The sequence below is a fragment of the Rhagoletis zephyria genome, unplaced genomic scaffold (assembly GCF_001687245.7).
Source record: "Rhagoletis zephyria isolate East Lansing unplaced genomic scaffold, Rhagoletis_zephyria_1.1 Rzeph_scaffold_02953, whole genome shotgun sequence".
In the NCBI taxonomy this organism is placed as follows: Eukaryota; Metazoa; Arthropoda; class Insecta; order Diptera; family Tephritidae; genus Rhagoletis; species Rhagoletis zephyria.
Genome location: NW_016160037.1, coordinates 32,080 through 53,409, shown reverse-complemented (window position 1 = coordinate 53,409; position 21,330 = coordinate 32,080). Strand labels below are relative to the sequence as shown.

The window sequence follows — 21,330 nt, the reverse complement described above, 5'->3', positions numbered from 1 at the left end:
CTAGTAGCGTGGAATGGCAGACGGTGTCAAACGCCTTTGACAAGTCCAACGCTACTAGAATCGTTCTCTCACAGGGACGGTTTCGGTTAAGGCCACTGCGCACTTTACGGAAACTATGCTAATGCTTCGCTGGGGTCAGGTGGTTTGTGAAGAACGGGAGTAGCAAGGCCTCGAGTGTCTTCGCTACTGGGGAAAGGAGTGTTATCGGACGATACGAATCTCCTTTGTTTGCAGGTTTCCCCGGTTTGAGCAGTGGGACCACTCTCCCCTCCTTCCAGATGTCTGGGATGATGAGAGTGGCCATAGACAACTTGAGGACCTCCGTTAGGTACGCTACCCCCGCAGGACCCAAATTTTTCAGCATCAGCATGCATATACCGTCGGGACCCATGGCTTTGGAGGCTNCTGAACTTCACCGCAAGTGAAAGCAAGGGGGCACAGGTTGTTGGCAGTTTGTGCAGCCTTCTGGTCACTCGACGCTTGGCTTTGTCCACCGGAGGATGCAGTATGAACTGCCGGCTAAAATACCTCGCGCATCGCTCCGGGTCCGACGAAGCATGGTCGCCGAATCAAATTTCGACTCTGTCGTCGTGCTTCGTCGGATTGGACAGCGACCTCACGGTTCACCAAAGCTTACTCAAACCAGAGGTGAAATTACAAGTCTTCAGGTGCTCCTCCCACTTCTTCCGCTTATGTACGTTTACAAGTTGCCGAATCTCCGCGTTGAGATCCCTGATACGGGGATCTCCGGGATCGGCCTGACGAAGGCTATCACGCTCATCGGCTAGAACAGCCGCTTCGGCAGGGAAGTTTGGACGTGGGTCCGATATACACCCTGCCGGTATGAAGCGAGCTGCAGCAGCAGTGATAGCCCTGCGGAACTTACGTTCACCGAGATGGACGTCGGTTGGTGTGGGGAGCGCTGTGAAGGTGTTTTCGGTAAACTCCGCGTAACCTTTCCAATCAGCTTTGGAAAAGTTGATATAGGTCCGGTGTTTGGCGGAGGCAAAGTCGGTTGGTTTATCAATCGAGATGACTATGGGTAGATGGTCTGATGCTAGAGTCAGCATAGGTCGCCACGTTATGCTGTTTATCAGACCAGCGCTGACTATTGTGATGTCTGGCGAGCTACTGCAGTTACCCATAATCCTGGTGGGTGCGTCGTCGTTCATTGTGCAGAATGTCGAATCGTCTATCTGCTCAGCCAAGTCTGTTCCCCTACGATCGTTTGACAGGCTTGAGTGCCAAAGATCGTGGTGCGCATTAAAGTCACCTACTACCATACGGTTTTCACCTCTGAGGAGCGCACCTATATCAGGGTGATATCCTGCCGGGCAGCAGGTGACAGGGGGTATGTATATGTTAAATATTTCGAGCTCGACATCGCCTGACCGGATAGCGATGCCCTGACATTCTAGGGTGGTATCCCTGCGGTCGATGTCTGCTTCGATAAGACGATACTGCACGGTGTGGTGCGTGATGAACGCTAAGCCACCACCATTATCTCGCTCGCGATCTCGACGGTGCACGTTGTACCCGGCGCAATTCAACAAAGTTGAATTGCTGTGCAACTTCGTCTCTTGGACCGCAGCTATCAATATACCATGCCGACACATTAAGACGGTTATCTCCTCAATCTTGCTCTGTATCCCGTTGCAGTTAAATTGAAGGAGCTTCATGTGGTTCGGGAGACGTGTCGTGATGTGGGGTGTAAGTGATCTAACCCCGTTTAGGTCGGCGAAGTACTTGGATGGTTCATTAACCGTGCTGAGTAACTGGTGCTTAGCTCTCTTATGTCCTCATGCACCGTATTTACATTAAGATCTTTATGGATATTCGTATTTTTTATGAACCATCGTGCTCCGCATATGGCGCGTGTGACTGCAGTCTTTGAAGTCTGTTAAAAATGGAATTGCACGCTGTGCCCCAAAGCCCGATTCCATATGCCCAACACTGTTTAATCATCATATTAAAAAGCAACATCTTGTTATCTAGGCTTAATTTAGATTTGTTTCCTATAACCGATTGAAGGCTTGCTTGTTTTAGTTTCGCTTGAGAAATTTTGTTTTCTATATATTTTTCCAGGTAAGTCTTCTATGTAGTGTCATTCCAAGGTATTTGACACTATCTTTTTGTGGTATAGCCTTGCTGTTTATTGTTAGTGGTGGGCAAGTTTCTTTCTTCAAAGCAAATGTTGTCTGAATACACTTGCTTTCGTTAACCTTTATCCCTCCAAGAACCTAGCCATAGCTCTAACTTTATCAAATATTCTTGCAGCGTGTAAGAAGCCTCTTTAAAGTCTGAACTATTGCTTAGGATAGCTGTGTCATCAGCAAACGTTGAAATGGTTAGACTATCATCAATTGGCAAATCACGAGTGTATATTACGTACAATATGGGTCCTAGAACACTGCCTTGAGGGACACCTTGAAGTTTCTCCCCAGCAGAAAGCTTTCCAGAATTGCATGCGTATTTGCAGGGAGTGAAACCTTTACACCCCTATTCTGCAACTCTTTCATATTCGGATTTTGCTACGAATCGTAGAAATATTATGCTGCGATCCGAATCGTATTTTTGAACTTTCGAGATTCGTAACAATGGCATGCCTAAAAACGAACGAGTAAGCTTTTTGCGTAATTTTGTACGAAAACAATTCTGTGTCGTAGGCGAAATAAAAGATGTAAATCAATGTGTGTTTGCAAGAAATATTGGCGGTGTTCATTTAAAAAGATTTGCCTTTCGCATATACGTATATTTTTATCCACTGGTTCATATAAACGAGCAAAAACGAATCTTTGTTGTCCCTTATCGAGAACCTTGGGTCCAGTTTAGTTATTTGTACCACAATAAATACATGAATTATGTAAGAATACAAATACAAGTTATTTATCAGAAGCATTGTCTCTTACACACTCAAAAAAGTAATAAAAACTCTCAAAAAAGCAAAATCGCTACATCGAAGAAATTGTTTGAAAAACCGCATAAATTCAAATACGCAAAAAAAACGCATAAAAAGAGACCTAAGTTTACACAACTATATGCATATGTATATCTGTACAGGTTCCTGTAGCTTTGCTGGCGCGCAAGGTATAAATACATATGTACGCACGCAGTAGCTATCAACAGTGCTTTAACGCGAATTTTACACTTACCCTATTCCTTTTCTGCACTCATTCTATCACGTAACTCATGTACGGTGCATGCACATACACCCGCACACACATAAGCACTGCTCTCGAATGCGCGAAGATAATACCGTGGCTTAAGTTAGTCAAACTATGAGAACACCGCACAGTGGTACCAAATAACTAAACTTACATAAAGAAAATTACATCAGCGCAAATTAATTCAAAGAAAAAAATTTAGTAAACAAAATAAATTTCATTTACAGTGTAATTTCCCAACCCATATAAAATATAAAATAAAAATGGTAGTAATTTCCGAATTTTCTCATTGCACCCCGCAACAAATGCATCCCATCAGGATTTTAATTTCGAAAGCCACAAATTCGATTTACTGTGCCAAAGATGGTCTTCCACCTCAACAGCGAACCTCTCAGTGTCGCTGTTAAAAGTAAAAATGCAACTCTTGGACCAAAACTGGGAAAGCGTGGTGACCTCATTTCAACAACTTTCCCATTTACGCTGCTTTACATTAGTACGTAGTTCAGAACCCCAACTTTTGCAAACTGCTCGACTCAATATTATAAATGCAAAGCTGAAATGGAGAAAGCCTTATAGTTCCTCTCTACCAACTCAGCAGGCCCCCGAATTCCAAATTTTACCCTCAAGCCAACAAAATCTTCAGCCCCCAATGAAGGAAATCCTTCAAGTGCCTCTCATAAATCGACATGCGCTTCAAATCCGAAGACAAAGCCGTCAAGTGTGCAGACCCCAGCATCAAATCAAGCGAGAACTTCGATGCCACCCAACATAGATGACACCCAGAAGGCTACTTCCTCTCCATATACAAGTGACCGTAATTCTCGTCAACTACATTCGCGAGAGGATACAACCGGAACTAGTTGCTTTAGGACCAGTGTCGCTCCCTTAGGTAAAGAGTTAACACAACAACACTGTAGCCCCCAACACTTCACCTTACTGGCTCTGCACACTCGGCAGTGGGCGAAAAGCCCCCACCGCATAATCATCAAATATCAAAAGTATACAATTCTCAAGACGCGAACCAAAGGTTTTCTCCAGGATCAACTCCAATCATACTTCCACCCGAGAAGAATCTTCCAAACCGTCCCACACTCTTATAAATTATTTACCCATTCTCCAATATTATCCATTTGGTCATGCAATACATGCCCACATAACTCACTCGCATCTCTACACACTCGTATTATTTTACTAACACATTTTTCGATCTTCTCCCACAGGCGAATCGAGATGTATCAGGTGTGCCACCGGGCTCATTTCCTCCTCCTCTGTCAAGGAGCCCGAATAAGGCCCCCTGAAGACCACACATAATCGCTATCGGAGCTGCAACCGACCAACATGACATCAAGATTTGTGGGCCCAGCATGTTGAAGACATGGGCAGAAATTTCATCATTTACTTTTGTTTTTAATATTTTACACGTATCTTTTTATTACTTTTAGAACTTAAACATTATTGTAACTTAGATTAGATTTACATCTGGCAACATCTCATTTTGCATTGTACTAAATATCTTCGAATTCGTACTGTAGTATTCGATGATAAATATTGTAAGAGATGGTACGGGATGACTCGTCCTCACAGACCAAGCGTTCGGCACTCACTCTGAAGCCGCCAGCGCAACCGCATCACTGATTCCTCGCATTTAATTAGCCACTCAGGCAAATTTCTCATAACTCCGAAGTAATTGTATTCTTATCTATTTAAGTGAACTTAATAAAGCTGCTGAATACCGTTTAAATTTAAAACTCCTCTCTTATTTAAATATAGTTATTATCGCTGATTTAGCGTACCCTAAGCTACTCCCCAAAATAGCAACAATAAGCATTGATAATGTTATGAGGCAGGGTGAATGATCTGAAGAGAGATCAAATGAGTATTATTAAGTAACAAAATCAGTATTAACTCGGTGTCGCGCAATACCCTTGGTTACACCAAATTCAATAAGATCGGGTATTTTTTGGGGGTCAGATGGCCAATACGATGGCTAACCAGTAGACCAGACGTCAAATCCTCTGTTCTGGATTACTTTATATAGATTTCTACCCTTTGGTGTAATCAATCTCGATCCCCAGAATGTGTGCTTGGCATTGTAATCTCCTGCTACAATAAACTTACTGCCAAACTTTAGGAAAAAGTCAATAAATTGTTTTTCTGTTGTTAAGACGAGGGGGGGAAGTATATAGCAGATACAGTAAGGCCACCCAAGTGGTCATCAATGTGTATTGCAGTGTTATGAATGAACTCATCACTTTGCGATTCTAATTCACAGTGCTTTATTCTGTTGCGAATGCGAATAGCTGTTCCACCTCTAGCTTTACCTTGTGTATGCTTAGTATCACAGAATTTGTACCCATTAATTTGAAAGTTATTGAATTGCGTAAGGTGGGTTTCAGATACAAGCAAAACGTCTATATGATATCGCTCTAGGAAAATTTCTAGTTCGTTTTTATACCGGGTTATCCCGTTCACATTCCAAAAACATAATTTGAGATTATTCATGGTTTAGCTAAAATGGCTTGAAGTAATAGATTTTGATTTTTAATCAAATCGTGTACCATGCTCTGCATTGCCATCATTTGCTCCTGCATAACTTTCATAAAGTTTTTTATAGTAGCTTCTAGGTTACTTCTATTCTGACCAAAAAGAGGTTATGTCGGGGGAGTAATTTTGAGCAATTGTGCATATGAAGTAAAGTTATTAACAGTCATTGGCGCAGACATTGGTTTAGCGGGTGGAGAATACTAAAACGATTATTCTCCGCCGATGTAGAAGCACCTGAAGTGACTACTTTCAACATCTTATTTTTTGGGCTTTTTTTCAATTTTTTTTGGGTGTGCGCTTTCGCTTTATTAATACGTAGGGATCTAACCCAATCTGAACAGTAGCATTTTTTGCTTTTTTTTCGTCTTCTTTGTTTGTTGCCGTCGAAGTATTACCACAGTATAGACAGTAACCAACCTTTTTGGGTTGTTGTTGTAGTAGTCGTTGTTGTTGTAGTTATATTCACTCCTGAGGAAGGCACCGGGTTGTGTGCTGCTATTTAATGGCCTTCCTCAGACTTTTTCTTTGATTTCAGGGTTGTGTGCTGCATTATTATTAGATAAATAAATTCAAGCATTTGACAAATCGTGATTTTATTAAAAGAAAATTATAAATGGTGTTGAAAAACCAAACAAACGCTCGTGCGAAAGCTCTATTTTTGTGTGTTGTTAAAATTTATAGATGGCGTATTAATGGTAATACAAACAATGTATTCTTTTGTGGATTTTATGTTACTTGAGAATTTAGACAACGTGCGAGTTGCAAGGTTCTGTTATCAATATAATTAACACAAGCTTTTAAGCATGGTTGCCTTTCAATAAATAGAAGAAACAAATATTCGCAAATAAATTGGATTTATTTTATAACTGACAACTAACGTACGCACTTTGTTCTTTTCTCCATTTTGATTTTGACTCTTTATTACCGCCAACAACTTTATGTGTATCAGTGGCGGATTATCGAAACAAATTTTGGGACCATTGCCCCAGGGCCCCGGACTCAAGGGGGCCAATGAAAAAAAATATTCATATGATAATATGATAGATTTTTATTTATTTGCCCAACAAAATTAAACCACAACTTTTCTGCACTTGAGTGTTACGAACTAATCAATAATTTCATCAAAGTCTAATTCATCCAACAAGTTATTTTCAATGGAAAGAACTGATAGACTGTTCAAACGATCATCTCCCATAGTGTTACGCAAACAATTTTTTATCAATTTCAATTTTGAAAATGATCTTTCATCTGTAACATTAGTGACAAACATGCATAAATAAATGCGTAATAAAATGTCTAAATTCGGGAAAGTTTCACAAAGATGATCATCGAACATTGTTTTGTACATCGATTCATGATTTAAGTTATCAAAAGTAAAGTAATTTTTGGCAAATTGACATTCATCAGTTAGTTGAACTTCATTGAGATCATTTGGATACTTTTCGACTACTTTTTTACATGATACAGCAATGTCTTCGTCACTCATTGAATTTAAATTTATTAAAAATGAGAAAAAGGCTTCCAAATCATTATAAATATCTGCACGTTTTTTCAAATTTGATAACAGAGCATCGATAACAGGTTCGAATAACGATTTTTTAAAATTTTCTTTCTCATCTTCTGGAACAAGTGCTTGCGCTGTTGAACGAGACTGAATAAAATCTGCTTGAAAATCAGAAGGAATATTGTCGAAAATTGTCAAGGCTTCATCGAAAATTTTGTTGTAATCCTTGTTTTCAAGATCTGTAACTATTGAAGCATATAGTTTTGTGATCGTCGAAAGAGTCAGATTTGGTTTTTGTAAAGCTAAATTTACAAAGTTAAATTTAGTCAAAACACTTTTCCACAAGACAAGCATTAAAATATTTTTAAATTGGCACAATTTGGCTATCAAACCTTTTGCCGATGCTTTGTTATCTTCACTGAGGCTTTTTTCAGAAATGAGAGAATTCAAAACAGTTAACACTTTCAAGTAACATGAGTGCAAAGCTTGAACTGATTGGAATTTAGCCGACCACCTTGTGCCAGTTGCTCTCTTTAACATAAATTCGCCTTTCTCGGACAATTGTTCTTTGAGTCGATTCCAACGAAAAGATGAATAAACAAAAAAACCATACAATTTTTCGATCATATCAAAAAAATTAGATGCGGTAATGTTTTTAGAAACACTATTTTTACCCACTAAGTTCAGTGAGTGAGCAGTGCAAGGCACGAAAATCGCCGATTCATTTCGTTGAATAATCAAACGCTGAAGGCCACCATAAATTCCAGCCAAATTGTAAGCGTTATCAAATGAAATGCCTTTGCAGTTTTGCATGTCAATTTTACTCTCCTCTAGGAAATTCAAAACGATAGACAAAAGATAGTCTGCTGTGTGACCTTCAATTGGAATGAAAGCAATAAACCGTTCATGAATGTCACGGCCTTTTACGTATCCAAAACATAGTGACAGCTGATCCGTATGGCTCACATCCGGAGTAGAGTCAATGCTAAATGAATAATAACGGGCTTCTTTTATCTCCGAAACGATTTTTTCCTTCACACCTTTTCCCATAATCGATATGAATTCATCACATATTGAACTTGAAAGGTACGAAGCTCTTCCTGCAAAAAAAACATACCAAATGAAGAGACAAATCATTTTCGAAGTTATTTTGAAGAAGTATACCTTTTCCTCTATTGCCAAAACGTGTGATATGTTCTGCCAAAAATGGATCGAATTTGCTTAACAGCTCCAAACATCCAAGAAAGTTTCCATTATGTTTGGACCCAAGAATTTCATCGTGACCACGTAACGCAAGACCCCTTGAGCTTAGGAATTTGATAACCTCTACAACACGACTCAAAACCTTCCTCCAATAAGTCATGTCATTGACAAGTGAATTTTCGAATGTTTTTTCTATAGAAGAATCGGTTTTTAGTCGCATTTTGTATTTGACATTGTTGGACATGTGATCATGAGATTGTTCATGAATTGAAATACCACGCTTTGAATGTTTCCAGTCATTGAAACCTTTTAGAGCAAATGAACTTGCATTTTCGTCTAAATTACCGAACAAGCGACAAGCAAAACAAAATACTGAATCGACTGACGGCGAATAGATCAGCCAATCACGTTCGGTCTGTGTTCCATTTGGTAAAACCCGATGCAAATGATATTCAGAAAAGTTTCTTTGTCCAGATTTCTTTGCGATCAAATCAATATTGCGACACGACGAGGGACCTAAATAAGAGTATTCTGTGTTAATTTTTTACTCTTATATTGAAATACCAACGATAGCATACCCTTCTTAATCCAATAAGTTTGAACGATTGATTGATTGAATTGAATAGGCCACAAACCTGGGTCATTTGAAAACACATTGGTGGAATTTTCATCAATTTTTGATACATTCATACACCTTCGATCGTGCTGTCAACATGTTGGAAATTAACCTCTCTTGACGTTGATGGAATTGAAAAAGTATCAGAAGTAGATTCACAAAACTCTGGATTGTCACAATTTGCTTGGTTTTTTTTTTTTTTGATTTTACTTATCGTCGCTTTTTAAAATGAGTAATTGCGTGTGCTTACCATATTAGGAATTTTCAGCAGTCGCAGTTCATGCAAAATCAAAAACTGGAAAGCAACAAAAAGCAAGGCGCCTTGTTTGTCGCGCCTTTTCAAACTGTTGATTTTGATTTGATTTGGATTTTCTTTGCTTACGCAAGTTGTGTGCAGCAGCAGTCGTGAAATATGAAAATCAAACTTTTTGCAAGCAATAAGCGATGCTGTTTTGTGTTTGCCGACGACTTCGCAAGGTTTTTTCTTTGCTGCTTGATATTATAAATTACATATTTGCAATCAGTTTGATTTTCATATTTCACGACTGCTGCTGAATACAACTTGCAAAAGCAAACCTTGCTTACTTACTTTGACTTGTTGCGCTGACGAAATCAAAATCAAATCAAAATCAAAATTTTTAAAAGGCACTACAAACACTACGACTGCTTTGTTGTTCAGAGCAGTAAGTTTAAGTGATAGCAAATGAAATGAAAGTTATTGCAGTTTTTTAAACACTGACTATAACAATAACCAAAAAATGTCAATATAAAATGACATCAATATTATGGAGTAGTGCGTTTAATGCACAGAGCAAAACAACGTCCAATGATCAAATATGTTACATGAACCGCAATTTAAATTTATAACGATCAAACTGTATTCTAATCGCAAAATATTTATATGGAAAAGGGCCCCCAAAAAAATTTCGCACCAGGGCCCACCAGATTGTTAATCCGCCACTGATGTGTATACATATTTTTACAAGCTGTCAAAATTTTGCGTAGTCCCACGAGCTAGGTAAAAACTATGGCATTGGTATTCACAACGACAAATCTCAAAATTTTTGTTTGGTCTTTCCAAATTTGCTCTTTTTTATCAGTTAGCAAAGGCCCTCAGTGGCAGCGCTCCGAGCGTTGAGATAGTACTTTCATGTCAATTAGTACAAAAATTCCATGTTGAAGAAACTTCTTATTATGGCGAGAAAATTTTTCATTTCTGCTGTGCCCATTCGTAACTTTTTACTGCTGGAAATTTTTGACAGTTGCTCTGGTGCAAAAGGAGTTGAGCAATTAAAATCACAAATTATACAAAAATGACTTGTCTTTACTGACTTTTATTCTTCTAGAACTAAAAGACATGCATTTATTAGACGCCTTTGTGATAAAATTAGAAAAAAATTCTTCAACACCGTCATGCCGGGTTGAAAATTTTCATTCACCTCATAGTTAACAAAAATTTACAATCCGTAGTACTTTTCTATCAATTCGCAAATGCNTGACTGCAAAGTTCGAAGGTCGATTAAAAAAAAATTCGAACTAACATAAACAAACGCCGCGATACGGGTCTTCTAATTTAGCCTCTATTTTCACCCCTCACTCTCAGAATCGACCTAACTTTTGCTAACCTGAATTTGTTCCACAGTGTTATTCAATAAATTTCGTTTTACGCGATACTTTTTGAAACTATTTGGAGTAAATTATTTTTTGCTTCTTAAAAGCATCCCTGCGTGCTTGGAAGGCGTGTGTACCAATAATTTCATCCCTAGCATATTCATCCCCGAGGAAGGCAGTCGCCAAATTCACCGAAGGTTGTTTACTGGTTATGTTGTGGTATTATCATCGGCAGCTGCGTTGTTGTCCGCATTGATCACTGCTGGAGAGCAAGATGCTCTTTGCTTGGCTGCATCTGCTGTTTGTGATGGTGTGTTAGCAGTATAAGAGTTTTCCTTAGCGTTGTTGTTGCTGGTTTTGCTTTTTGGGCTGTATGCAGTAATTGTTAAAGATGCATTTCTTTTGCTTGCGCTTTGTATTGAGTGCCTGCGCTCCTTTAGGGCAGCGCCCTCCACACTCATCTCTCACTCAACTACCGTTTTGTATGTAAACAAATAATTTAATTTTTTTTTACGATGTCACGATGTCGTGTTGTTTATTTAGGTATTTTTCGCGATCACGGTTTGATTTTTTATACTGCTGAGGGCAGTTCGTGACGACACAAAACTCCAATAATAGTTTAATGTATCTTTCGATGGTTAAGTATTATTAGTTACACGATAAATATGATTTTTTGTGGAGCGAATAAAGAACACGTCCGTACTCAACCGCAACCGTTAACTAAACAGATTTTTTACGAAATAGAAGAAAATCAAAACTGCACCCCTGCTGCAACAAAGTAGAATTCTCCCGGCGGAAGTATTTTTGCGCAGAAAATTATATAATTGAAAATTTCTTTTTCATTTCTTGAGCGTGTTTTTATATGCTTTTTTTATTTTTCTTGTGAGCTGGAAAATATGCTTTGGGCTCAAAAGTTACATTATCCCAATTGGGGTTATGACACTTATAAGAAGTAACATAACCGCAAGTAAAAAAATTGGCTTTCTGTCACTGTACAAGGAGTGACATAATTCCAGATTTTAAAATTTGAGTTATGCTACTTGTGAGTTATGTCAAGTTAGGGTGTATATTCCATGAATTTGTTAAAATTTTTGCTTTATGTAGGAACTCGTTTATTTGTATTTCATTTATACGAAAACATATTTGTGCGAGTTTTTTGTAGATCGGCGATACCCTTCAATCATTTCACGTCAATGGAGCAATAACTTGCAGACGGATTGCTCCGCATCCTTCTTCTCCGGGCGGTCTTTGAACCTAACCCCGGACCAGAAACATACTTCTGCTGCGTTTGCCAGAGACGACAGCATCCGAGCTCCACATCGGTTAGGTGCAATACCTGCAACGGATGGAGTCACCTAAGAATCTGTTCTGGCCTTAGATCTCACCGGGAGTGGACCACAAGCTTTGTGGCCCCCTGTGCTCAAGCCAAACTACACCAGCCTCCACGGCTACCCGCTCGCGCAACGCGCAGATGCTAACCAGCACCCAAAGAGCTTGCACGGATCCCAGAAGCTCCTCTGAGCAACAGCAAATCTCCCCACCTCAACACTCACACCAATCCACCGGCCGTTCCAAATCGCGTGTGCGAGTCAACCAGCAGCTCCTAGTTGCTCCGTGTGCCAGAAGAGTATAAAAGGAACGTGACATCAATAAAATGCAACACATGCCTTGGCTGGACCTCTTCCATCTATGTACTGGCCTGCGCACCACACGCGAGTGGACAACAAATTTCAGCGCCCCCTGCTGCAGAGCACCACAGACGCAAACAACATACCACCCACTGCAGCCCCCGACAACTAGGCAGTAACTGCGTCGGGCGTAGGCCCAAGGTAGACGCCACACGTCCCTCACCCTCTCGTATAGCGACCAGCCTCCCAAGGCATACGAAACTCTCACAACTGAACTGCAACGGACTCCAGAGCAAGATTGAAGATAGAAATCTTTATGGGTCCGCATGGCATATTGATAGCTGCGGTCCAAGAAACGAAGTTGCACAGCAACTCAACTTTCTTGGCTTGTCGAAGAAAGCCTCGACCCGAGAGACACCTCCTTACAATATGAGGACATAGTTGTCCGGTCAGCTGATGTCGAGCTCGACATAGGTGCGCTACTTAGAGGTGAAAACCGAATGGTAGTAGATAACTTCAACGCGTACCCCGACCTTTGGCATTCAAGCCTGGCAAATGATCGTAGGGGAAACTTGTTGGCTGAGCAGATAGACGATTCGACATTCTGCACCATGAACCACAACACCCCCACCAGGATTGTGGGCAGCTGCAGCAGCTCGCCAGATCTAACAATTGCTAGCGCTGGCCTGATAAATAGCATGTCATGGCGACCTATGCTAACACTAGCACCATACCACTTACCCATAATCATCTCTATCAATTAGCCCACCGACTTTGCACCCGCGGACCACCGAACCTATACCAACTTCAACGAAGCTGATTGTAACGGCTTCGCCGAAGTTATCAAGAGCAGCTTCGCCACCCTCATCACACCCTCAGACGTACACACTGGCGAGCGCTGGTAGTCACTGCCGCAGCGGCTCGCTTCATACCATCCGGATGCATCGCGGAAGTCCGCCCAAATTTTCCGGCTGAAGCAGCTGTACTAGCAACAGAGGACTTAAATTTGGAGATTCGGCAACTGGTAAATCAGCACAAGCGGAAAAAGTGGGAAGAGCACTTTAAGTCCTTTAACTTCGCCTCTGGTGTTAGTAAGCTCTGGTCAACCGTGAGGTCCTTGTCCAACCAGACGAAGCGCGATGACAGAGTGGAATTTTCATTTGAAGGTCGCGCCTAGTCGGACCCGAAGAAATGCGCGAGCTACTTTAGCCGGCAGTTCACACTACATCCTTCGGTAGATAAGGCCAAACGTCAGGTGACCAGGAGGCTGCACAAACTGCCTAAAAATAGTGCACCACTAGTTTTCACCAGCGGCGAAGTGAAGGGGCCATCGGGAAGGCGAAAGCCTACAAAGCCATTGGACCCGACGGAATCTGTATGCTGATGCTGATGTCAACAAAGGATACTCTTATCGCCCGATATCGCTCCTTTCCCCGGCCGCGAAGACACTAGAGGCTATGCTACTGCCGTGCTTCACCTACCACCTGACCACAGCGGAACATCAGCATGGCTTCCGTAAAGCGCACAGCACAACAACAGTACTTAACGCCATAAACACCCAAAGGTGTTTGACACCGGTTGCCATTCCACGCTGCTAGAAGACATTGAGGCCTCCCCTCTCCCACAGGAGCTCAAGCGGTGGTCGGCGAATTATATTAGTGGTCGATAGTCGTCAGTAATCTTCAGAGATCAAACCTCGAAACCTAGAAGAATAAAACAAGGGGTTTAACTTCCACATCTCCAAGCTCCCCCAGCTAGCTGAGGGAGTTTCCCTGATCTCATACGCTGACGACTTCTCGATATTGGCGCCTGGGAATGAAATTGATGTCCTCTGCTCAAAAGTAAACTGCTATCTCTCCAGCCTTTCTCGCTTCACTGCAAGGAGTCTAACACTCTCCCCAAAGAAAACAACGGCGACCCGCTTCACCACATGGACGAAGGAGGTCAGGCTAGAATTAGGCATACAAGTTAACGGCCTAACAATACCTACAGTAACCAACCCGAAAATTATATATATATAGCCTGATCTCCTTCTCCATGCAGACACGTTCAGCACGCACAGAAGTCGAAAGAGAGACTTCAAACAAGCATGACATGCGTCGAATGAGATATCATCGGACAATAGAACGCAATCGCGTTACAGATAATTTGAATATACGTGTACGAAGCAAAGCAAGAAAGCATTCCTTCAAATACTAATCGAGCTGCCATCCGTTACAACGCTACAGTCGGATTACAGTACCTACCAATCTGTTGTTATTGGATCCATGAGCATTGTGTGCCACACATTGTATAGCAATGAAATTCAAAAATGAAGCTCCTGGATTGTGTTTTGGGAGTGGAAAAGTTAAATTGTCGCCATTGCGGTCATTAGTCTCAGGAACAGGAACAGACTCCAAACACTGTTTGGCACAAATACAGAAATACAACAATTGATTTCAAATGACGTCTTTTGAGGCAAGATATATAATTCAAGATAACTTCATGCTTACTTTTAAGGTAATTAGAGCACAATTATTGCTCACACCATTCGACACTTCCACAACGTACTCATCATTTCTATTATTACATGCTAAAGTTCCAAAGTCAAATATACCACCGAGAACGTTCAGTATTGCAACCGCCGAACACCGAACCATAAACTTCTACAGACTTATTTCATGGGCTATGCCCAACAAGAAATAGACCAGCGTTGTGCACACAGCAGTTCGGTGAGAAGACCAATTGTGGAGCAACTGCAAACCTCTTTTCATCAACACATCACATTGACTCATTGCCTAAAACCGCAATAGACCAGATGCCATCCGATAATCACAAAATTATAATCAGAGCTGATAAGACACCGGTTATCATTGCGCAATAAAATTGATAAATCCACTCACAGGTAAAAATTGAATCTGTATTTTTCCCCAATAAGATCAATCCATTTACAGGCGCTGAAACGAATAAGTGAGTTAAATGAATTTTAATTCATATCCGCCTTTGGTTCGCGAAAATTAAGATATCCACATCTTGGAATGTCGGCGCCTTTTTCATCTGCTGTCGATATGTACGTAAAAGTTCAGACTACACTTGGAATCAATCATTAAAGAAATTTCAACGACGGAAGCTGGGTATTCTCTACCGATGCATTAGGTCGCATGTACTCAGTCCATCCAAGAAACGACGAGTGTTTTTATTTACGTTTGCTATTAGTTAAGGTTCGTGGTCCAACATCATTTCAACATCTGCGAACTGTTAATGGAGAATTGTGTGCAACAAATAGAGAAGCCTGCGAACGTTTGGGATTGCTGAAGAATGACACTTGGATTACACCCTCCGAGATGCTGTAATTTCGTCAAATGCTCATCCAATACGAACGTTGTTTTCGATAATTATATCAACATGCTTCCCATCGAATCCAATTGATTAGTGGTCCAAATACAAAGACTATATGGCGGATGATATTTTACGTGAGGTGCGTAGTAGAACATCAAATCCATATTTACAACTGAGCGAAGAAATTTACAACAAAGTATTGATATTGATTGAAGACATGTGCTTGGCAATCTCAAACAAGATATTGAGTAAATTAGGCATGGCAGCACCCGATCGCACGTAGCACGATGCGCTTAGTTAGGATATGGCACGCGAAAAACAATATGACTGCGAAGCATTTAAAAATCAGTTCGGCCAACGCACATAGGGGTATTTGAACGATTTAGGTGACCATAAACCAATTTTACCAAATTTTTAAGGAAACTTAAAAAATTGTTGACATTCGAAAGAGAACATTCCACATAACATTTCCCAGTCCCCCTCACTTTTCTAACTTGCACAGCTAACGCTCACCGTTGACCGGAAGCAGAATATTCTAACGCTGCTTATAAATAAATTTTCGCTCTCTAGAAAGATCGTGACGGATCCGCATACATAAAATTTAATATTATTTTTGTTTAATATTAAGGAATTGGTTGTATCCCCGGGAGAGATCGCGTTTTTATTCTTTGTTCAATTGAAAGCTTAGAAATTTTGCTAATGTAGTGTGAAAAGATTGCCGCTGGAAAATGGCAGATAAGTGGTATTTCTTTACTTAGAAAATGTATTAAAGAAAAATCTAAAAACACAACAAGTATATGGTAACTACTTTAGATCTATTTTAACACTAAAATTAATGGCCCGTAGTTATAGTCAAAATAAAGTCGACTCTAAAGTTAAAAGCCGGTTTTTTTGACAGATATCCCATTGAAAGTTACGTCAAAAAGCTGCTTTTAACTTTGGAATCATCTTTATTTTGACTATAACTACGGGCCAATGGGTCGATTACGGATAGCAACACAACTACGGTTCGGTTGCCAGCTGGCAACGCAACTGGAGAGAAAATTTGTAATACGAATGGCAACTATCGTCAGTTGCTGTAGAGTTATCGATAATCGAACTTTGACGGTTCGACAACCAACAAGCAGCTGTAAACAAGCTGTGCTCGTAAAATTAAGTTATTAAAATAAAGAGTTTTAAACAAAAGACAGCAATAAAGCTAAGTCCATCACAATTATTTGTTTAAGAGGAAAAGAAGTGCACGAACGCATCGATCACATTCCCACGACAGCCGGTTCTACGTACCGGAATGATTCGGGTTTTACCCGACCAAGGGCTGTTGATTCGGCGATCCAGCCCCGTTTAGGTCGGCGAAGTATCTCAGAAGTTGTTCTTCCATAGGGATGCATTCGCTACGGTTTCTTCTACTCAGGTCTGGCATAGAGTCAAACCCAGGGCCAGAAACCTACACCTGCTGTGTATGCCAGAGACGACTACACCACAACTCCACCTCAGTCAAGTGCAATGCTTGGGAGGGGTGGAGTCACCTCAGAGTCTGCTCAGGACTACGGAAACATCGACAGTGGACCACGATTTTGTGGCCCCCTGCTGCTCAAACAGAGCAGCATCCACGGCTAACCCTAGTCCACCTGGGCAGTCCCACACAAACACCACAGCACAACCACATAACACAATAGACCACACCACAACCGCGACAGACCACACACAACTGCACCACCACTCACACGCCGCCACCAACAACTCTTGGTTCCTCCTACAATCTGCACGGTATGTCAGACCAGGATATTCCGTAATGTGACATCAGTCAAGTGCAACACCTGCCTTAGCTGGTGCCACTTTAGGCCATGTTCAGGTCTGCGCACCACGCGAGATTGGACGAGGAACTTCGAGGGCCCGTGTTGCGCAGCACAGTCGCAAACCTCAACCGCGACGCCACCCACCACCACCACAGGGCGGCAACCACCTCAGCAGCGCACACAGCCAATGGCGTCACGGCCACACACATCTCTCCACACCCGCATTACCACACGTCTCCCGAACCACATGAAGCTCAATTCAATTCAATTTAACTGCAACGGGCTTCAGAGCAAGATCGAGGAGATAACCGTCTTTGTGGGAAGGCATGGTATACCGATAGCTGCGGTCCAAGAGACGAAGTTGCACAGCAATTCAACATTGTTGCATTGTGCCGGGTACAACGTGCACCGTCGAGAAAATGGTGGTGGCTTAGCGTTCATCACGCACCACACCGTGCAATATCGTCTTACCGAAGCAGACATCGACCGCAGGGATACCACCCTAGAAGGTCAGGGCATTGCTATCCGGCCAGGCGATGTTGAGCTCGAAATATTCAACGTATACATACCCCCTGTCACCTGCTGCCCGGCAGGATATCAACCTGATATAGGTGCGCTCCTCAGAGGTGAAAACCGAAAGGTAGTAGGTGACTTTAATGCGCACCACGATCTTTGGCACTCAAGCCTGTCAAACGATCGTAGGGGAACCGATTTGGCTGAGCAGATAGACGATTCGAAATTCTGCACAATGAACGACGACGCACCCACGACAGCCGGTTCTACGTACCGGAATGACTCGGGTTTTACCCGACCAAGGGCTCTTGTTTCGGCTATCCAACCCCGTTTAGGTCGGCGAAGTATCTCTCAACCGATCTGGGCGGGGTTGTTGTAGCTGATACAACAACAACAACAACGCCTCGATCAGGCGACATTTAAAGGATAATTCCAATCCTCTAGAGCTGCCGCGTGCACTGTAAGCAAAAGTTAATGCTTTCAAGGCATTTATTTTATTATCGTTTTGTGTTCATTTTCAAATCATATTCAGGACTACCAAAAGAAGCTGTAGTATAATTGGTTAATAAACAGATGAACCACTTCGTTCAACTTCAATACCTTCGCAGAAGGAAGTACCACAGCCATGACTTCAATTTGGAAAACTTGGCGTGTCGGTAATTTTAAAATAGGTGTTTCAGTTGATAAAGGAAATAATGTGCAATCAGTATTCGCTTTTGTTTCACCAAAAATGGCGTTTTCCACGGAAACTAAAATTTCAAGTTATTCAGGCCTATTACGCAATCCATGGTAGCAAAGCTACGAATACGAATGTCCGCTACGAATCGAAGCAATTTGCTATCACTGAATCCATGTGAACTCGAAAAAAGTGCTGCCAAACCAAAATTCTGAATTTGACGTTTCGAAATCAGCTTCTTCTTCTTCTTCTTTTTTGGCACTGTAACCGCCTAAGCGATATTGGCCGAGTTCAACAAAGCACGCCGCTCGTTTCTCCTCTGTGCCAACNCCAATTGAAAATGCCAAGTGAAGCCAAGTCCTTCTCCACCTGGTCTTTCCAACGCAGAGGAGGCCTTCCTCTTCCTCTGTTCCCAGCATCGCGGCCCGCGATGAATATTTTCAGAGCAGGAGCGTTTCTGTCCATTTGAACGACATAGCCAAGCCAGCGGAGCCGCTGAACTTTTATTCGCTGCACTATGTCTATATCCTTGTAAAGCTCATACAGCTCATCGTTAAATCGTCTGCGATATTCGCCATCACCAACGCGTTAAGGTCCGTAAATCTTTCGCAGAATCTTTCTCTCCAAGAGCCACCTCATCAGATGTTTTCATTGTCCATGCCTCCGCGCCATACACCATCACAGGCATGATGAGTGACTTATAGAGTGTGATCTTTGTACGACGAGAGACGACTTTACTTCTCAATTGCCTACTCAGCCCAAAGTAGCACTGGTTCGCAAGAGTGATTCTACGTTGGATTTCAAGCCTGACATTATTATTAGTGTCAATGATGGTTCCCAAATAAACGAAGTCGTCTACTTTTTCAAACTTGTAACTGTAAAAAGTGACGTGGGTGTCAAGACGCGTATGCTCTGAATGTTTGTGTGATGACAGGAGATACTTAGTTTTTCCCTCGTTCACCACCAGACCCATTCGCTTTGCTTCTCTATCCAATCCCGAGAAGGCAGAACAGACGTAGCCCTTGTTTTTACCGATAATATCGATGTCGTCGGCATACGCCAGCAATTGTACGCTCTTATAAAGTATTGTGCCTGAGCGGTTCAGTTCTGCGGCTCTTATTATCTTCTCCAACATCAGATTAAAGAAATCACACGAAAGGGAGTCCCCTTGTCTGAAGCCTCGTTTGGTATCAAACGGCTTGGAAAGGTCCTTCCCTATTCTGACGGAGCTGGTGGTATTGCTCAACGTCATTTTACACAGCCGTATTAGTTTCGCGGGGATACCAAATTCAGACATCGCGGCATAAAGGCAACTTCTCTTCGTGCTGTCGAAAGCGGCTTTGAAATCGACAAATAGATGGTGTGTGTCGATCCTATTCTCGCGGGTCTTTTCCAAGATTTGGCGTATTGTGAATACCTGATCTATGGTGGATTTTCCAGGCCTAAAGCCACACTGATAAGGTCCAATCAGCTCGTTGACGGTGGGCTTCAGTCTTTCGCACAATACGCTCGATAAGACCTTGTAACCTATGCTTAGAAGGCTAATTCCGCGGTAGTTGGCGCGTATGGCGGGGGCGCCTTTCTTGTGGATTGGGCAGAGCACACTTAAATTCCAGTCGTCGGGCATGCGTTCATCTGACCATATTCTGCATACGAGCTGATGCATGCACCTCATCAGCTCCTCGCCGCCGTACTTGAATAGCTCGGCTGGCAGGCCGTCAGCTCCAGCAGCTTTGTTGTTTTTCAGACGCGTAATCGCTATTCGTACCTCGTCATAGTCAGGCGGTGGGACAGCTACTCCATCATCATCGACTGGGGACTCGGGTTCGTCTTCCTCACTACTTTCAGCGCTGCTACCATTCAGTAGGTTATAAAAGTGTTCCCTCCACAATTTAAGTATATTCTGGACATCGGTCACTAGGTCGCCATTGCTTACAGAAGTTCGCCCCGGTCTTGGCTTGAAACCTTCCGTAAGTCGCCTAACCCTCTGGTAGAATTTTCGGGCGTTCTTCCTGTCGGCCAGCATCTCAAGCTCTTCGCACTCACGTATTTCGGCCTCTCTCTTCTTATTGCGGCAAATACGTCTCGCTTCCTTCTTCAGTTCCCTATAACGGTCCCACATGGCTCGCGTTGCGCCCGATCGCAGCGTGGCCATGTAGGCGGCATCTTTTTCGTCTGCGGCTTCTTGACATTCCTCATCGTACCAGTTGTTCTTTCGGGCTCGCTGAAATCCAACTACTTCTTCGGCGGCGGTACTTAATGATCGGGAAATGTGGTTCCACTGCTCGCGTATGTCGGATTGTTGAAGAGTGCTTTCAGAGAGCAGGTGTGTGAGTCGAGGGGCGAATAAATTGGCCGTCTGTTGTGATTGTAGCTTTTCGACGTTAAGCTTTCCTTGCATTGCTGGGCGCCCATTTTTTGCTGCACAGAGACGCGTGCGTATCTTGGCTACAACAAGAGAGTGGTCCGAGTCGATGTTTGGCCCTCAGAGTGTACGTACGTCTAAAACATTTGAAGCATTCCTTCCGCCTATCACAATATGATCGATTTTGGTGCTCGTTTTTCGATCTGGAGACAGCCATGTAGTTTCGTGGATGTTCTTTTGCTGGAACCTAGCACTACAAGTTTCGGGTCCCGGCGAAGTCGATCAGCCTCAGTCCGTTATCGGAAGTTTCGTCGTGGAGGCTGAATTTTCCGACAGTGGCGCCAAAGATCCCTTCCTTGCCCACCTTGGCATTAAAATCGCCAAGCACGATT

The 21,330-nt window shown here is 42.3% G+C and overlaps 1 protein-coding gene and 1 pseudogene across 1 annotated transcript; both read right to left on the bottom strand.

The window, feature by feature from the left end:
* Positions 1 to 12,155, bottom strand: part of LOC108368103 (trifunctional enzyme subunit alpha, mitochondrial pseudogene) — an 18,986-nt pseudogene extending 6,831 nt beyond the window's left edge.
* LOC108368102 (zinc finger MYM-type protein 1-like) lies at positions 6,614 to 9,600 on the bottom strand. The gene is made up of 2 exons (XM_017622867.1): positions 8,377 to 9,600; positions 6,614 to 8,312 (listed from the first exon to the last, which is right to left on the bottom strand). Exons 1-2 carry the CDS (start codon positions 8,657 to 8,659, stop codon positions 6,814 to 6,816), a joined length of 1,782 nt encoding a protein of 593 aa, XP_017478356.1. The 5' UTR covers positions 8,660 to 9,600; the 3' UTR covers positions 6,614 to 6,813.
* Positions 12,156 to 21,330: the final 9,175 nt, after the last annotated feature.